Source organism: Sitophilus oryzae, unplaced genomic scaffold (assembly GCF_002938485.1).
Source record: "Sitophilus oryzae breed Bouriz unplaced genomic scaffold, Soryzae_2.0 scaffold_488_pilon_pilon, whole genome shotgun sequence".
Lineage (NCBI taxonomy): Eukaryota > Metazoa > Arthropoda > Insecta > Coleoptera > Curculionidae > Sitophilus > Sitophilus oryzae.
This window is the reverse complement of record NW_022147071.1, coordinates 1067233-1087830: the sequence shown is the minus strand read 5'-3', so window position 1 is coordinate 1087830 and position 20598 is coordinate 1067233. Positions and strand designations below refer to the sequence as shown.

At 34.1% G+C, this 20598-nt stretch overlaps 1 protein-coding gene across 1 annotated transcript in view; it reads right to left on the bottom strand.

Annotated features, from left to right (window-relative positions):
* Nucleotides 1–20598, bottom strand: part of LOC115886390 (tribbles homolog 2) — an 80861-nt gene that overhangs the window by 7182 nt on the left and 53081 nt on the right. Inside the window, exon 4 of the mRNA XM_030905514.1 lies at nt 1296–1484. Coding sequence (XP_030761374.1) covers nt 1296–1484 — 189 coding nt within the window. The remainder of the gene's footprint in view (nt 1–1295; nt 1485–20598) is intronic.

Here is a 20598-nt window from a genome sequence, read left to right as displayed (position 1 = left end):
CGTAAGTCCTGAGAAATTCTTTCGAGTGTCTTAGATCGTTTGAGGATTCCCATTTCCAGTCGTGAAAAACGATTTTGCGAAAAACTGATTCTTAATATTGCTATCACTCGTGGCGGAACATCTGGTCGCGTTCCCATGACAACGGCATCCGCGAGAAATTCCGAGCAAACTAAATCAATTTCTACGCTCGACGAGAACAAAGATATTTCAAGAGCTTGGCGTATTTCCTATAAAGCGGACATCGCGCGAGTGGCGATCACATTTCAAATCGGTCCTTCTTTGTTCTTTGCCGCCGAACCGGGTGGTCAATTGGACGGTGACGATGATAGAGAGTCTTAGCTATAACTTAGAAATTAACGATGATTTCAGTTCGTCTCTTACGATTTGACATCTCATTCTTTACTGTTGGTTATGAAAAACTAATGTATACTATAATATATTTTATATATTTACTTACTTTCGAAATAAGTACTATAAGGTACTAAAATTTCAAGGAGAGTATTACGAAACTTTATGTCTTATCTAGAAAATAATGTAATATCGTAACTGTAAACAATAAAATTTGTTTCATAATTTTTAAAAATAATCTTATAATCTTTATAATAGATTTCGTAAGTATCTGGAAGATTATCTGGCCATCTTAAAGTGTCTAGATAATAAATAAATCAAACGAATTATCGAAAAAAAAAATTATTGATTCTCCATAATTCTATTGAATTCCTAGTATTAATTAGCTGCACTCTATTTTGTTTACGTGGATTCCGAATCGTTCGTTGTCTTCCACCTTATATACAGGATGAGTCTTAAACAAGTGCAAATGTTTTTATGGGTATATTTCGATCCCAGAAATACCCCAGAGTTTTTTTTTCGCGAAAAATTGTGGATTTTTTTTTATTTTTAGTTAAAAAACGTAACATCTTCATAATATGGCAACATCGGTAGAAGATTAAATTTACGAGAAAGAAGACCCAGAAAAAAAATCTAGCGGTTCTCAAAATGCAAAAAATCACTTTTTTTTTGGAAATTTTCAAAGTAAAATATCTCGGTTATTTTGGACTTCTTTGAAAAACGGTAAAGATAAAATAATATGTTTCTTTTATCGAGATCTACCAGCCCTGAAAATATTTGCACTTATTTAGACTCACCCTGTATAAGAGACATCATCCGACCTCTAACCAGAGTGAATAAGTTTCCATCGATTTTAAATTTTACTCTGTCCTGTCCAAACACTCACCTCATCTAACGTCGCTTAACTTTAATGTAATAAAAGAGAGTTTAAATAGCTTCTAACCTACCTTCCAACGATCATGGTGTACAGGATGACTCCCAGGGACCACATATCGGCACCTTTCCCCGAATAGTGTCCAGTTTTTAAAATTTCCGGACTAACGTACGCTGGACAGCCTCTTTTGTCGTGCAGCCAATCTGATTCGGGTTCTTCCAGTACTACCGCGTCCTCAAACGATTCCAGCTTCAATTCCGTTCTGAAACAAAGAAGAAACAGTTAATATTATGTTTAACTTATATCAAAAAGTCTCTTTTTATACACACACCGGAAAAATCTAGGGATATCATTTTATTAAAGTTAAAAATAAATGTTTTCAATAAACAACCACATATTTGTAGGCTTGTTTTTCTTGTGTGTTTCGTGGACAATTTTCGGAATCGGGCACTAGTTAGGTGATAGTTTGCACATAGCACCCACTTATGGCCTCTAAAATTGTACTGGCGCCTGACCGGCACAGTTATTAGAGATATCGGAAAACCGAATAGCGTCATCCAGTATTTACGTACCTTATCATAGTTACGATATGCGCGGAAGTCAATTTTAACACACTAATAACGTTTTACCGCCTGACGTAATTTGCGGATCAATTACTCTGGCCTCTTTCTAAATAACCTCTGATAACGTTTAAAAAATGTGGGCATGTGCGGGTATTTGACAACCGGAGCCGGCCGGCGAGATCTTTAATTTTTAAGTTATGTTTGAATTGTTTTGAATTATTGCTTTAGTTTTATTGTTAATTTGATATTTAAGTAGCTGGGATTAGTTTAATTAAATAAATATGGCCCAAAATATATCGATTCCCTCTTCCAATACTAAAGAACCTATAAAGAGTCTTAGGTTTACAGCAGATGACGACTTAGCCCTTCTAAGAGAATTTGTTGTATTTGCCCCTAAACCCACTGGCAGACGTTGAATGTAAGCACTGAAATAAGCACCCAGCCCTTTAGTTTTAAAATACCTATTAAACAAAACAATTTCAAGTTTCAAATTCAAAAGTTAGGTTAAGTTCTTGGACTGCCCGATCAGAATTCTTTTCGATAACTATAAATGAAGAGAGTTAATACCACTTCACGTAAAAGAGTAACACCTGGCCTTATTAACGTCCATGTACGCTATTCGGTTTAGCGATATCTCTATTACGCTGTAAAATTCTTACTTAAAAGATAATGTTTAGTGAAAGTACTTTTTTATTTATAAACATTTATTTAATTCTGTTTTTAGTATTTGTTCTTATAGCGGCAACATAGATACATTATCTGTGAAAATTTCAACTGTCTATCTATAACGGTTCATATAAGATATACCTTTATGACAGACGGACAGACGTACGGACAGCGAAGTCTTAGTAATAGGGTTCCCTTTTTACCCTTTGGGTACGGAACCCTAAAAATAAAGAAGAGCCAAGTAAATGACCTCTAGGACTTAACCTCGCCAAAACTGTCATCGATTGTTACTCCCTAGCCGTCTATGATGCCGTTTTTTTTTCGATCGTATACATAGGTTCAAAAAAAAAATAAAAAAAAATCTATCTAAGAGAAAGAAAAATAGACTGGCACGAGCCATTTTTTTTAATACAAAAGTATTTCAATCAGCGTTGAAAGGTCAATATAATCATTATATCGACCCACGTCACACAGTGCCGAATATATCATGCAACGATCCATTGTATTCCAGTTTGCACAACGCGCACATACATAAAAGTATTTTTTTCGTCCCGATTCATTTCAGAAGCGACCCGCTGTGTGCCATTGGGCAATTTGGGATGTGGGCATTATATGTGTATTTGTCGCAACCTGATAATTATGCTCGAGAAATTGGGCAACTGTTGCACGGTTTCGGATATAGGTACGTCGATGGTGAAATTATTTGGTTATTTCGAATTCAGACAGAGACCAGTGTGATGAGAAAATGAAATAATATACCGGATAACCTGCCACCCCTTTGTTATTGCTTAAAAAATTAGATAAAATAAATTTCTTACTGAATTAATAGAAGCTTATATCGTCTTGGTTAAGCTCACCATAAATGGAGTTATAACTCCCTTGCGACATTAATAATAATGATAATAATGATAAGATCCCATAATCCCCTCTACCTTTTATAGGTAACAACCATAAAATACAATAGAGATTTTGAGTAATAATATAAAATGAAAACGGACACTCATCTAACTATTCTAATAATTTATTTACATCATTAATGTCACATATAATATTAGAACAGTTTCAGCAGCATCTCCTGCTACAATATTTTTCTGTCCCAACCACTAAAGTGTTTTTAATATTCCTTTTGTAAATGGTTTTACTGTTTGATTTGATTTCTTTCATCAGATTTGATTTTCTTCAAATCTAATCAATATTTATATTTTTATAGCTTACAAAACATTCACGATTACTTGTTGTCTTGTTTTTCATGTTTTCTTTAAATGTTCCTGACTTTAAGAAACAATGGCTGCATGATAAGTTTGAATGGTCCTAAAAAGTCATTCTATTTAGTTAATGAAATTTATTTACCTTTACTGCCTACCTCCATTGCGTTTGGATATAAATACAAAATATTATTACAAATTTTAGAAATTAAATGAGAATTTCACTCGAACTTCCGATATTTGCTTGATTTCTGTCACATAAATGACATTGATTGACAAACAAAACCAGAAAAACCAGCCTTCTCGCGCTGGTTAGTTTGGTGACAGTTATAACCGAATTGTTCAGCAACCGTGTTCCGTAATAAGAAAACTTTCAGGAAACCGATAGAAACGGAACATAAAACCATAACCAAGGTAAGCAAAGGAATACACCCTTAATAAAATAGTAACCTGGCGACAAACAGAGTTCCTACCAGTAGCGTTAATACAAATATACTGGAAGATTAATAAATGCAACATTTGTGTCGTTTTGAAATGGGACAAAATATACTAAAGCCTAATTTACACGGGTCAAGTAGCTAAAGCAAGTTACTAAATTAATTACTAAATATAGTGACCTGCATGGTGTAAACAACCCGATTTAGTACTTGTAAAAGATTTAGAAAACTGTTTAGTTAACTGAATAGAAACGATTCCTATTTACTTGCGTAAGTGGTCATCCCCACCTCTGTTTTTGGGCAACTAAAGCGCGTTCAAACCATCTCCTTAAAGGTTGTCGTCCACTAGACCGCTGCGCGGCGCGGCGCTGGGAAGAGAATTTTTTCCGGCTGCGAAGGGACTGCGCCCACTATAGCGCGCTTTTGAAACGCGGCAACGCTATTTAGTTATAGTTGAAGTGTTTTTTACTTACTGTAGTTTAGTTTTTAAAGCAATGAGTTCAAGTACGGACGAAAGCGTATTTTTTGTGCTCTTCTAACAGAGGAAGAGGGGGTGAGGAAAAGTTTGGACTCATACGATTAACAAAAAAAAGAAAGCAGTTTGGAGAACTTTACCATCTTTTTCCAGATTTAATAAAAGACAAAATCATTTTTTTCAGTATTACAAAATATAAAGGAAACATTTTACGCACTCCTCAATTGAGGGTTTTAGAAGAAAAAACACCGGGTATATCTACTCATCATATTTTTTCAGAAGAGACAAATTACTAATATTTTTGATAATTCTTATTTATTCTGATGTGTATATTAGTTATGTGGTCAAAAAACCTGATCTTTTTATATATTTAGGTAATTAGAATTTAAAATTGGAGATTGTCACTTTTGTTAAAAAGTGGAGATTGCCGGTTTTGCCTCTACACCCCTCAATTATATTAAATCTTTGATAGAAAGGCATTTCGTCCATCTGTCTCTAGTGAGGGAAGACTAAAAAAATATCATATTCCTTTATGAAAATCGATTTGCCTAATTTACCTTTAAAAATACAATTCTGCCATTGATACATATCACTAATTCCTAGTCAAAAGCCAACTGAAAAGACTCGAATGCAAAATTATTTCCCTTGTGAGTACGCACACTGCAACGCGCCGAAACGCGGGAGACGGAAAAAAGTTGCTAGAGAAGTCTTCCGACTTCTTGACGGAAATACCACGGCGCGCTTCTGCGCTGCGCGCTCTAATGTGCGTTGCTCCATTTAAATACATGGCAAGCAGACAAAAGAAATTTCCACATGGCGCCGCGCCGCGTCGCGCCGCGGTGTAGTGGGCGACAACCTTAAATCTTTTAGCCATGAGTTCTGGCGTTTTCCTCTGATCTTTTCCCTTGCACTTTGCCCTCTATTATCTATTATGAGGCGCAGTATTTTGTATCTACCACCTCTCATCACATGACTCAGGTATTGCTTTTTTGTTTCCTTGATGGTGTATGAGATATGAGAACTGTTCTTTCTTTTTGTCATTGCCTTAGCGGAATGTCTTCAAAATTGGTTTAGACATGTCATACAAAGTATTGTAAAAAGTATAAAGTCGGCCGTGGACATGTATTTACACGTCTAAGCTTAAAACTCTTCATCCGAATAATCCTATAATGGACGGACGATACATTTAACGGGACTTTTCGCAAACCGTTTCACAGATGGGCATTTCGCTTCAAATCCATCTACCATCTGTTTTAAGAGCGACGAAAGCACACTTCTAACTGTTTTTACGCTATCCATGACGTTTTTGCTCTTATTTGTTTTATCCTCTACGACGGCACGCCTTTTGGCTGTTTTGCGCACCTCGAAATACGGAAAGCAGGTAGGTAGATGTGTAAAAATCTCGACGGTGAAGAGCTAGTTTTACCTTTGGAGTTAAATGTTTTGGGTGCTCTAAGAGCAACGAGTTCGTAGAGTAGAAGTCGTTTTAGAAGTGTATCTCGTTTGAAGTGTTTTCAACATTTCAAACTAAAACTCAATTTAATAGCTGTTAGTAGGTAAGGAGGTTCACTTTTTTTTATTTTTCACAATTTTTTTATTTTGTAGATTTCTCATCCAAATGCAAAAACTCCAAACTTTTCTCATGAAATAAACCGCCACAAAGGTACCGTATGATCGAAAAAAAAACGGCGTCCAGTTGGCTGGGAAATGAGCATCAATGACATTTCCCATATAAATTTACATATAAAATGACAGCGATCTTCATTCCATAGCCATCGCTGACACCGTTTTTTCTCGATCATACGGTATAAACAACATTATTTAGATGCCAATGGAACCATCAACCCCCTGCATTAATTGCTTGCCCTTCAAAGAAGCAAAAAAGTAAAAATTATCGTACGATCTCTATCACTCCGAACTCTTTGATATATTAATTGCCTAGTCACTTTCCTCAGAGGTCAATAATTCACAAAAAAAGGTATGCTCGTCTTTGTGTTCTATTGGTAACTTGTTGGAGCAAGTTTGTTTTGCAAAGATGGGAAGCACAATAGGCGCAAACTACTATGGGCTTTTGTTATGTAACCCTCAAGATTGAAGTGGCTTTCTTGGAATTAAGAAAAGTACCACACACTATAATAAATACGAAGAATAATTTATTTTATAAATATTCCTGTTTTTTTTTTCAACAATGCAAAAGAATTTATTACTGTTTGGGTATATTTATAATATCATGTTTAATAATCAATAACAGGCACTGTGAAGTCTTTTGTCAATATGTATTATTGGCAAGAAATCGATATAACAACGTTCAATGATTATGGAGATCATTGACTCTGCTTTAACAATGGTAAAATCATCTTTATTTCATAATAATGTAATTATAAAAATTAATAGTGATATTTATTGATATAAACAAATATGTATGTTCACTCACTTACAGTGTGTATCAGAGAAAATTGAAGATATGTAAATGTAGATTTATCCGAAGCAAATAACAAAAAATTAATAAAAATACAAAACATTATATTATCCTTTTATGTTTATAGATCTAGAAGTTTCAATGGCATGTTTCCAAATTTTGAAATACTGCACCTTAACATTTTTATTAACATCCAGTAGATTAACCATTTAATTTTTAATAAAATCTAGTTATCCTTCATAATTATCATCTATTAAGTCTACAGCGTCATACCTACACGTGGCGATTCCAAATAATTTATGATCTTAAAAGATAACTCTAGAAGTGGCTACTTTAATGCAAAAAAAAACGTAGCTTTTACTTTTCTGAAAAAAACTAGTTCATAACTATTTAAAAAAATAATGTTATGTATTGTTAATCCATACATATAAATATAAGATGACAATCATACGATATCTGTATGAATCTGAGAATTAAAAGTACCTAAATAGTTTGCAGGAACAACAGAATAAAGACTAGTAAATACTGGACTACGTGCTGAAAGTCATCGGCACTTCAGGTACACTTCGCTCAGGGAATATTGCGTAATATTTCGTTAAAAGCAGGAATAAATATAAATATACAGGGTTCCCCAATATTCCGTGGATTCATTGGACAAAATTTACCTTTATACGAAAGTGCTTCATTTTTTTCCGCTAGAGGGCATCAAACTTAAAAAATTAACACATTTTTTCAAATATCTTAAGAACCGTTATTCCGATTTGAATGAGATTTTGCGTGTCTATGTTTTGCTAAGTGTTTTAACATTTGATTTTCACAAAAAAAGTACGGTACGGGATTAGCCTTAGCAGCTTAATAAAAGTACTCTAACAATAATTACCCACATATGATTGAATGTTGACATTGAATGAACTACATATACCTAAAAATAATACAGGGGCTATAAACAGATATCTAATTATTAAAATTATTCCACGTGAGTTTGTTTTGCATTTTTTTTCATCTGCGTAAACAAAAGTACGTGATGTTCCGCAACAATAGCCTTTACTGAGACACAAAAAATATTGCGCAATATAATTCAAAAATAATAATTTATCATATTAGCAAGAACAAATGACAACTCTCAAATCCATTCATCAGTCGGTCAATCAGTCAATCAGTCATCCGGACCACAAGATTGTCATAAAAAAACTAAAATCAACTAATTTTTTTAATAATAATTGCACGTGTGCAAATAAAAGCAGGAAGAACCGCATTACTCAATCATATTTAACAATAAATAATAATTCTAACATTAAACAACTAAAAAAACTACATATATTTGTTTTTCAATTATTCCTAATGACCGCAGTTCAATTTCAACCTATTAATAAACGTCGCTACGTGATAATTACAATGCCAAATAAATTAATTATAATTAATTTCAAAGGTTTTATTTAAACTGCGTTCCGTAATCGATAAGTTTTTTATATACAGTGTATTTCCTCTATAGATATATACGTTTTTTGCTTCATTTAAATAATATGCATTGAATATTATACAAGTTTTTGGATTTTTTTTTAATAAAAATGAGAAAACTTTGAGCATTTCTATTTTCTTATCTCATCATTCCCAAGAGCTATTCTTTTTGTCGAACATCCTGTATCTTTTTTAATCGGAGATTTCAATTGCTTCAGTGGAATATTGTGCAAAAAGCGTTTTGTGAAGAATTTCAGAACGAATCGACCGTGTGCGTATAGGTCAAGACATGAAACTTGGGTTGTTGGCAAAATAAACTTGCAAAATAACCATTCAAAACGCTATAGTTTCAAAACGTACTTCACTACACAATCGGCAAGACCTGTATCCGAGTAAACACACACACACACACGTTATTACGGAGTTACAACATTAAGTTATCTCCGATATTTCAATTTATATAACATATTTGTTTCCAGTGGCGTAGCACGTCGAAAAATTTAATTTTTAAACACAACATTTTTCTACACAGAGGTTTTCTCTCGAGAAATTGTTAAAATTTTGTATTTTTCGATTTTTTTTTTAATTTTCTGTTAAAAAACATATCTTGACAATATGGCACATAGGGGATACATTTAGAGGAAGGAAATCCCAGAAAAAAATCAGTAGTTCTGAAAATTTAAGGAAAAAATCATATTTTTTTAATGTTCAATTTTAATAATAAAGTTCATAATTAATGCTCTTATTTCAGACTTACCCTGTATTTATTAGGGACCTACATATATTCGATACCATTTTTAAATTCATTGTTGCCAAAAATGGACATATTCTGCATATGGACGCTGCATTCACGGCTCGAACCAGATCCCTACGAGTTTCACGAGGCATACCCATTCTCAAAATTCTTCTTTGGACCGCGTCCCATACGTGCTCGATGGGGTTGAGGTCAGGAGATTGTGCCGGCCAGGGTAAGATGTTTAATTGATGAGCATTGATAAACTCACTTACCACTCTGGCTGTATGAGGCCGTGCATTGTCATGCATGAGAATAAAGTTTCTCCCAAAATCATTGGCATATGGTAACACGACAGGCTCAAGAATTAAATCACGATATGTGATTCCTGTTAGAAACCTTTCAAGAAAAACGGGATCGGTTTTTTCGGCCTAACTGGACTCCTCTCCAGACCATAATTGTTCCACCTTGATAAGGGTGAACTTCCTGAACATGACCCAACCGAATAAGATTTCCCGGTTCTCTCCATACCCTAAGCCTTCTCGAATCCGGATGAATTCCAAAGCGTGACTCATCCGTGAAGAGAACATTGGCCCATTGTTCATTCGACCACTGAGCATGATCTTGAGCCCACAAATATCGTACCTCTCGTTAAGGGTTGAGCTCTCCAGGGGCGTCTGCTTCTTAAGTTGACCTCTCTTAATCTATTGCGAACAGTGTCAGGACTAACGGTTACATTATGTGTTTCCTGGAGAATTAAACTAAGCTCTGGTGCTGTAAGAGTCGGTCGGCGTCGAGCATTTAATTGTAAAAAATGATCTTGCTGAGGGGTAGTAATGCGATGTCGCCTTGTGTGCCTTTCAGCAACATCACCACTTTCACGGTAGCGTGCACTTAATCGCGATATTACACTTTGCGTTGTATTTAATGCTCTAGCTACGTCGATTTGGCGCATTCCAGCTTGGAGCATACCCATGGCCCTTAGCATTTCGTCTCTGTTAAGATGTCTACGCTCCATAATGTCGTTTAATACTAAACAGAGTTATTTGAATGAATTCTGGCCAGTTATCATAAAAACATAGCCAGTACAGGTTAAATTCGAACAATTGATGCTAGGTGCTTTTTATACATTTGACAAAAAATGCACAAACACTTCTGCAAATATCCCAAATTTAGAAATAACTAGTGTGACTACTTCGTTTTAATCGAAGTAGAAAGAATCGGCCTACAAATATGTGGTTGTTTATTCAAAACATTTATTTTTAACTTTAATAAAATGATATCCCTAGATTTTTCCGGTGTGTGTATTTTGATTAAAAGAAAATATGCAAAAGTGGGCAACGCTGTGTCGGTCAAGCTTAATCACGTGTACTAAAAGTTTCTTTGATATGAACTATATATTTTTAAATTGTGTATTAAATTGTACGAGGCGCCACTGGTCGCTGTTGTACAACTGTAAACGTTAAATTAAATAAGAGAGTTAAGTCAATAGAGTCGCAAAGAATAAAAAAGGACGCAATCGTTGATCTCGAGACTTGTTTTTTTGAACCAAGAAAAAAATCAGAGTTGTGTACTTATGATATGGAGTAATATCGACTTGTATTTATATAACTTTTTTCTTTTAGGATAACGTCAAGATATTGGTTGAATGACCGTAAAAAAGTCATATATATACGACCAGACTATACTGTATGTGTAGCAGAAAAAGGAATAAATTCAATAACAAAAAGATAGGAGTATGTTGGAGAATGGAGAATGGAGACGGATGGAGAATAAAAATCCGTAATTTTGGCTAGTTCAAGCCTTAGCAGCATAATAAAATTAGTAATTTTTTATTTTCACTTAAAATGAGTTATTTCGGTCATAAATGACCTAAATACAAAATATTTTCATGGTGTCTGGAACACGATAACTCAAAAACCGCTAAATCGATTTTAACCAAATTTGGCACAAAAATACTGTGGCACCCGAGAATCTGGCCATTAGTTTTGTTTGGGGGTGGGGGTTGGTAAGGGGTTATGGGAGGGGGTTAAAAATTTAAAAAAATCGTAACTCCGAAGTTACAGTACCTAGCGAAACCCGGTTTTCAATTTAAGATTAGGAATAATATTTGTAACAAGATTTGTAATAACATCAAAATCAGTCAAAGTCGCAGTTTTTGAGATAAAAAAAATTGGAAAAATTCCTTTACATTGAAACTAAAAGAACTGCCTACCAACTTTTTTTTAACATATTTTAGTATGAGCGGCTATACGTGCCTCCCGGCGGCGCCAATTTTTTTCGATCACACGGTAGGTATAATAACCAATTTCAATTCATGCATTTTCTTTAAAATTCAAAAATTAAACTAAATACTACAGATTATCAATTTATTTAAACTGATTTCGATATGGGAGAATTTCACAAATATCACTGGGCTGGGGCGAGTACCGTTGCTATTGCTCGCTATTACATAAAGTACTGCCGTTAATAGCCGCCATAATTCGTCGTTTCAAAATAGGTACGACCATTAAAATCTGCAACGGCAGCAGCAATGGCAACACCACCTACGAGAGATCAAGCTATTGACCAATCAAAACCGATTGCCAATGTGTTATTTGTGAGTTATTTCTGATATTTTTCAGATATTCAATAATAATTTATTTGGTTTAAAAAAATGTTTTTTTCTACGACTGCTATGTAAAACTTTAAAAAACGCACGCCAAAGTCAATCTGAAAGTGACGTTTTTCACACACCGTGCGCAAATTTTGTTTGCGCAAACGCTTACCTTACTTCGTCCCCAAAATATATAAGAAAAAAGGTTTTTTTCTTGAAGCGCCATGGGGGCTGGCATTCCTGGCCGTTGGCGAAGGATATATTGGCGAGTCCATTGAAAACAAAATACAAGTATCTAATAAAATATTGAAGTCTGTAGAGCCATCATCGTCCAACATTCCCTCAAAAATCCCTTTGCAGCCTTTACCAAGAAATGACCCAGCGACCCAATCATATTCGTCCGAATATTCTCTGAATATTACAGAAAATTATGAAAATATAAGGGATATTCCAATAATTAATTTTAAAAACTTTAATAAGTAATTCAATTTTATTGTTATTTCAAAATGTAAAAAATAGAAAACTTGTTCACCTGTTATTGTCATTAAATAATATTGTTGGAAATTTAAATGAATTTACAAAGAATATTTGTTATTTTGTGATATGCAGTCGTAGAAAAAGTATAGTGTGCAACACGTTTGAAAAAGGCTCTTTGCACACTAGAATTGACGGTTACTGAGTTAATCGCTTTTAAGGCCGCCTCAGTATCGGATAAAATGGCTATTTCTTGTTTCCGATGGTTTCTCTCCCGTCTACATCTACATAATGCTCTAATATAATCATCTTTGTATCTGTTCAGTAAAAATGAACCGTACGGAAGGAAAATAAACACGCCACTGTTCTCGTACCTTTGGGTGTGTCAATGTTTCAATGGCAAAAGGGAATCAGAAATATATCTTAAACTTCAAGAAAATAAATCCTTCGGTGCGCGAATGGCACGTCTTAGCGTGGCAATAAACCAATCAATAGATTTAAAGTGTTAATTAAGAGAAGTTGCGTCAAGATTTGTTGCAAAACGTTATCTCAACTTTTATAAAACATTTTCTCGAGTACGTAGCACCAAGCAATGGTAAGTAGCGGTACTGCAGGTGTATACGATTTAGTTGGCGATAAAGCTGAATTATATACGTAGCAAGAAAATTAATAAGAGAAAAAGAAACGAGGTGTCTCTGATAAAACCAAGCTTTTATTGCGTATATACCAGGTGTTTCTTGAATGCAAGTACATATCGCACATCCTGTGCAACCATTTCCTATTATGGTGTAGCCTTCATCACATATTTAGATACTCTCTTTGTAGTTGAGCCCATTGGTTGTCCCTATTCTGGGCTCAAAGTTATCCCCGCTAATTTCCTAATATCATGGTTTCATCTCAGGTTTGATCTTCTCCTAGGTCTCCTAATTCCTCGTGGGTACCATGCTGTAATTTTTATGGTCCATCTGTTGTCTGTCCTTCTTGCCAGGTGTCCTGCCAATTTTATTCTGTGGATGATATCTATTGCCTGGGTCTTTTGTCGTGTATCCACTCTATTCTTTTACGATGATCATTGAGCGATGTGCGACTTGCAGTTTCCATATAATGTCCGTTTTAAGTGTCCAGGTTTTGCAAGCATAGCACAGGTCATGACTGGTAGTACATGCCAGCCATCTCTGTTAGTGATGGGCAAAACTGTTATTTTTAGATAACAGTTGAAACTGTTATAGTTATTTATAAAAAACAGCTTAAAATAACAGCTTAAAAATAACAGGTTTCTTTATTTTACTGCTAAATATCTGAAAGAGTATGAGGCGGTCACCGCCAGGCGTATTAACGCAGTTGCAAGTTGCAAAAATGACGTGCTCGGTGGTAGTATTTCCAGGGTGTCAAAACATTTCTAAATATCGATTGTTATCTAAAATACCTCTCTAAAAACGGTGGTTGTTTACAAATAAGCGCTGTTTACAAATTGCGATATAAAAAAAACCAAAATTCTGCCACTCGTCTATACCTATACATTCCGATCTACCTACGCCCTGCCCCTCGATCCGGGTAGATCCTGAATTGCGTAGCAGTGTACAGGGTGCATCTCACTCGACGGGCGAGAAGCTCTTAGTTATGATTTTAACATTGGCGGTCAAAAAATAGCAATATAAGAAAATGTGTAGTATATTTTTCATAAGTAAACCAACTACACACTAGAGTTCGAATTAATTTTACACTTAAACTAGCGTGTACCCGCGACTTCGTTCGCGTCGAATTAATAATTTCTAATGGTGATGATAAAGCAAAACAAGAATTTCCATTAACATACAAACTGGATAAAATTTTCTCACATTTGCCAAAAAATAAGCTTTCTAACGTCGAGCAGTTTAAGCAGAATCGTGGTTAATCAATTACTCAACTTTTGGAACACCCTGTATGATTTTTTAAAAAATTTCAAAATGTAAAAACAAAATAAATTATGCGTGTCCAGGCGTTTTCCCGAAAGACTAACCGTTTTTTAAATAACAAATATTGTAATATTTGAGGGGCATTTTCACCCTGTTGGAATTTGAGATTCGAGAAACCCCTCCTTATCGAACCTAAACCCCACAGTCAATCCGTTTACAAAAAATCAGCTTTAAACGTCAAGCAGTTTAAGCAGAATAGTGATTACTCATTGGTCATATTTTATGAAACACCCTGTATATATTTTTAAAAATCTTAAAATATGTAAAAACAACATAATAAAATAATATACGTGTTTTAAGAGTTTTTCCGAAAAACTCACCGGTTTTAAATAAAAAATATTCTAATATTTGAGAGTAGTTTCACCCCCTTAGAATTCGAGTTTTGAAAAATCACTTCTTATCGAACCTCTATACACTAAAGTCAATCCGTTTTCCAAAAATCAGCTTTTACGTCAAGGGCTTTAAGCAGGATCGTGATTAATCAATGACCAGGTTTTTCAGAACACCCTGTATACATTTTTAAAAAATCTTAAAATATTATTCTGAAAATTTTTCAGAATAAATAAATACCTAAATATAGAAACTTAATAAGTAAGTACTGAAACATACAGCGCCATAATATCTCGACCTCCGTCCGTTATGCTCGTAACAGGTTGAAACAGAATGTATCTAAAACAACTGATGGGCGTTATTCCCCAACCTGTTTCAAACCTCCATCGACAATCGACCGATGCAGCAGCGTTCCTTTCCCACTCCGATTATCTCGACCGCCGCCCTGTTATGCTCGTAACAGGTTGAAAAACAACATATCTAAAATGATTGCTTCACCAACCCGTTGCGAGCCTCCATCGACAATCGACCGACGCAGCAGGGTTCCTTTCCCACTCCTGTTATCTCGACCGCCAGGCGTTATGCCCGCAACTGTTTCAAAAAACCTGCTTCTTTTATATCCTATTATTTTTAAGCTGTTGCAAACCCAATACGACCACGATGGTTTCGACCGAAGCAGCTACGTCCGCCGTAGCGCTTTCCCCACTCCGTTGTCCGTTGTCTCGCCGCCTGTATCGATGGTTGACGAAATAACATGTTTTTCATCCATATCCATACTAGTTGTTTTTGGAATTGCTTCGAGCAGCATAGAATTTCGTGGTGGTGCAGAGCGCCGACTTCGTTTTTCGTTTCACGAGCGGCCGATCTCTACGTAAGTCGTTATTTTATATCTGTTATTTTTTAGAAGTAGTAACGGTTGCGTTATGTTATTTATAAATAATTGTTATAAAATAACAGATAGTTAAATAACAACCCATCACTAATCTCTGTCGTACATGAGATCTTCTTCGATATTCCGATCTCTCATCGCCTGTCGTATACCATCGTTCCGGGACCGACGCGGGCGTCCCCTTTGGTTTCTTCCAGTGGGTGACCATTTGAATACACGTTTTGGCCATCTTGTGTCCCCCATCCTCATTAGATGACCAAACCATCTCAAACCTCTTTTCTCTATTCGTTGAATTACTGTTTCTTGTGCCGATGTTCTGTTTCTGATTTCCTCGTTTCTCACTCTTTGTAATCTGGACACTCTAGCGCTTCTACGTAAGTAATCCATCTCTACAGCCAATATTCTCCGTTTATCTTCTTCTCTTAGGGCCCATATCTCACTCCCATAGCATAAGACCGATTCTACCATTGTTTGGCCAATATGTTTTTTATTCTTTATATTAATATGTTGAGTTGGATCCACCAGATTGAGTTGAGTGCTCCTACCACTCTCCTCGCGTTCTGAATTCTCTGTCGTATCTCTGTCCCACCGATTCCATTTTTATCAACTATAGCTTCTACATATTTGAATGTATCTACCTGTTGTATTTCTGCTTTGTCGTCAATTAGAATATCAAATTTGGCGTCGGAATTCAATACCAAGTATTCTGTTTTTTCTAAACTGACTTCTAGACCCCATTCCTGATACTCAGTTTTAAAGCCTGCTTGTTCTCAGTGTATGTATATAAAACAAAAAAATCATATACATTATTTTGTCATACCACATTCTCTGAAATCGACGATAACAATAATTAAATCACACATAACTAAAATCTTTTGATTGGCAATTGTGTAAACCCCAAATCAACTCTTATGCAATACGCGCGCAATATCTGGCTATGTGGAAACACGAATTATTAGTAATTGAATAATTTGAAATTGATAAGGTGGGACCTTGCGAAATAAGAATGGGCGGTTTTTTTCTCTATACAGCGACAGGATCTGGAACAGTACTGTACAGTACCGAGAGGCGATCCCATGTTATTGCATTAGTTTTTACTATCGAGTACGACCTCGAGGTACCGAGAAATGCGATAATTTATGCATGCAATTGCCTTTATTCTAATTAAATATTACATTATTAACCATTGCAATGTTCTTGAGTAATTTTTGGTTTTTTGAAAATGTCTCAGAGATATACATAGGCTTGGTGCGTTCTCCGTCGGTGCTGCCACCATCGGAGAATCCCGTAAACATCGATTTATACAGGGTAAGTCTTAAATATGCAAATGTTTTCAGGGTTTGGTTTGGTTTGGTTTGGAAAAATATATTTTCTCTTTACCGTTTTTCAAATAAATCCAAAATTACCGACTTATTCTAATCAAATTAAACAAAACTTAGCGCCGGGAGGCACGTATAGCCGCTCATTACTAAAATATGTTACTAAAAAGTTGGTAGGCAATTCTTTTAGTTTCAAAATTTTCAGAATTTTTCCATTTTTTTTTATCTCAAAAACTGCGACTTTGACTGATTTTGATGTTATTACAAATTTTGTTGCAAATATTATTCCTAATCTTAAATTGAATACCGCGTTTCGCTAGCTACTGTAATTTTGGAGTTACGATTTTTTTAAATTTTTAACCCCCTTCCATACCCCCTTACCAACCCCCCACCCCCACCCAAAACTAATGGCCAGATTCTCGGATGCCACAGTATTTTTGTGCCAAATTTGGTTAAAATCGGTTTAGCGGTTTTTGAGTTATCGTGTTACTGAGAGACGGACAGACAGACAGACACCATGAAAATATTTTGTATTTAGGTCATTTATTTTTTTGTATAAGAGCACATTTAAATTATTTTTAGCATTAATCTGACAATGACTATCTAATTTTTTTCGCCACACGTGCTTTTTATCACACATACACAGATAAACATGCGAAATAACTACTAGATATGACGTCGAACGAGATAATAGGGCTAATTAAGATTAAGTAACATTTCATACCTGAGTACACTCAAATAGATGATTTTTTATGGATATGTTCAGCTCTAGTAAAATATTTTCTCTACAGAGTTGAAAATTTGATAAAAATATGTAAAAATACTTTTTTAAACAGTTATAGTCGTGTATAATGATTGATTAGCCATACATTGATCTTTTTTGATCCAAACATATACAAGCAAAATATAAACAAATCATTTGTTTATTTACAGTTTCATATTATTGATGCGAATATCTCCAAAAGAAAACATAAAGCTATTGGAACTATCGTGAAAAGATACACTTAGAGATTTTTAAATTCCTTGCTTTGTCAACTTACTCCACAGGGTGTTTCAAACATTCACCAAAATATCAACATTTTGTTTTTCTTCGTATTTCATTTTTAATTTAGAAAGAGATTCTAAAAAGTCAAATAATTTAGCTAGAAATTGGTTAAAAAATCATCAAAATTGGTCCACTAGAACACAATATATAAAACTTTAAAATACACGAAAATTTCAAGCTGCCCGTTTTTCGGGCTGGCGAGTGTATGTTAAAATTGTTAAACAAGGTGTATCAGTGACAACTTAACTAACCTGTTAGTTAAATGCACTTTAATACCTATTAATGGCGTTTATCTCGTGACCTTAATCAATTCCTTGTAGCCTGGTATTACATGAGGTCTAGATTTGATCAATGCTCTTATTAAATCACGTAGAAAAGTAAATTAATGTGTTGCAATCTATTGTTGAATGAGAAATGTTGCCTATAATAGTTATCGATAGTTTAATTATACCGAACGATCAAGAAAAAAAAACGGCGTCAAAGACGGCTGAGGAATTCGATATTAATTCCCTAGCCTTCTTTGACGTCGTTTTTTTTTCGATCATATGTTATAATACCTCCTAGGGTATTTAACTCAGTTTAAGATTTCTTCGTTATATCTTCATAGTTCTTTTTTTTACTCTGTAATAATAGTTAAGAACAATAGTTAACCTTGGCATTGCCACATACTTTATATTTCTCGACAGCCAGTTAACCAAAGGATTACTTTTATCCTTTAAATGTCATTGATTAAAACTACGATAATTAAAATTGCGTTGTACGTGTTTACTTTTTCAATGAACTAAATGCTTTATGTAAATATTTAATAAAATCTTACACAAATAATTATTATTTACAATGTATTATTTAGAAACAAAGCAAGTAACAATCAAATAGTGCCATTTCTTTATTTTTCAGAAGATTTTTTCGATTATCTGACAATTTTTTGGGACACTCTATACCGAGAATAGTTCGCCATTGACCAAAAAAATTACCCAATGGCGCTACAACGAAAATAGTTCATCAATTTCGACAGTTCCGAAGGTGAAGGTTGGCGTACCCCGTGAACCAAAAAAATATACTTATGGATAAAAAGAATAATAATAAATCTGGTTTGCATTGATAAAAGATGTCCTCGTTTCGACTGTTTCTGTCTCTTTCTAGCGCGTTGCCTCGGCGCATTTTTCTCGTGTCAAGGTCCGTCGGTTCTCGACGAAACTAGGTCGAGATGAATTATGGTTGTTGAATTGCCCGACACCTGCTTAAAGTAAATCGCGATAAATCAGTGAGTTTTAGTGATATATACTAGCGATGGGAACTATCGAATGAATTAGACTATCGAATGGTTACTGAATGAATGATTTCAACTATCGAATGGTTTCATTCGAATAAAATCATTCATTCATTTGTATACTAAAGCATATATGACAACCTCGCCGTGCGACTAAATGATTATCGTTAAGCCACGACTATCGAATGCTTTTTATAAATGAAATTTAGTATTCGTTTGATTTTTGTCTGCGTCAGTGCATTAGTCCTTCCAAATTTTTATAACTTGCCTTCTAAATACTGTGCTATTTTTGCGTTTATTAAAATATTTAAAATACTAAAGTAGTAGTGTTTTTTTTTTAAATTGATGATTGTGTACGTGTGCAGGTGGTCAACATGTTTCCGAAAATTTGTGTGATTTTCCGATCTTTCAATTATTTAAATTTATACGGTATATGGTCTATTTTTTTAATGGGAAATTTTGAGAAGTAACAATTTTTAAGAGAGATGAGGTGAACTTACAATTAATTTTAAAAATACATATGTATTTGTATTTTAGATGTTTTAGTGATAAGAATTAGTTGAACTTAATAATCATATTTAAGTAATGTGGTTAAGTAAATGGTTATCGAACTCAAATTTTGGGATGGGAAAATTAAATTGATTGATTAAAGTTTTACACGTGCCAATTTAAAAAAAAGTTAACGATATTTGTATTTTGTTTACGCTAATTCTTTTACATGTAGATTTTTGCGAAGAAATATTTTATTTATTTTTTAAAGTAAATGCAAGTAAAAGCAAATATTATTTTTAAATACTAATACAAAGTAATAAAAAGTAATACACATATATAATTATTTTGATTTCTAATTTTTTATTTATATTTTTCTTCTATTACACTGCATGCTTAGAAAATTAATAAATGTTTATATTTCATGATTTTAAAAGTTGTTGTTAATATAACAAATTAGTTCTGTAATTATTATTATTTAATAAACCAACGTTGCCACACAAAAAATTTAGAGACTATATTATTTTTAAATAGGATCTAATATAAATAATTTGGACTTCTAATTTGTTGTTTATATTTTGCTACTACTTAAAAAAATGTTTATATTAAATGATTTTAAATTTTGGTGTTAATAGGTATAACAAATTATTACTGTTATTATTTATTAAACCAGTTTTGCTTTTTTAAAAACATTAAAAATCATTTTCCTACATCCAAAATAAAAAGTAATATTGCAGTGTAACAACAGAATATTAATAAAAAAATGCAAAATATATAGTCATACTATCCCTAACTAATTATAATAACAAAGAATAATATTCTTTGCTAATACCAATTAATACGAATATACGGCAACAGCGCCGTTCATAATGTATTTTCTGTGTAAATACTAGCACCTCAATAAAAAAAATAATGTGTCCTTATCTTTATCTGACTCAAAATCAAAGATGCCGGTTTTTTTCATACCATTGCCACCGACCGCTGTCGGGTTTCTAGGAAAGAAACCTACGTCGCCGGGCGACAACTAAAATCCAGTTTATATTTTATTATAGT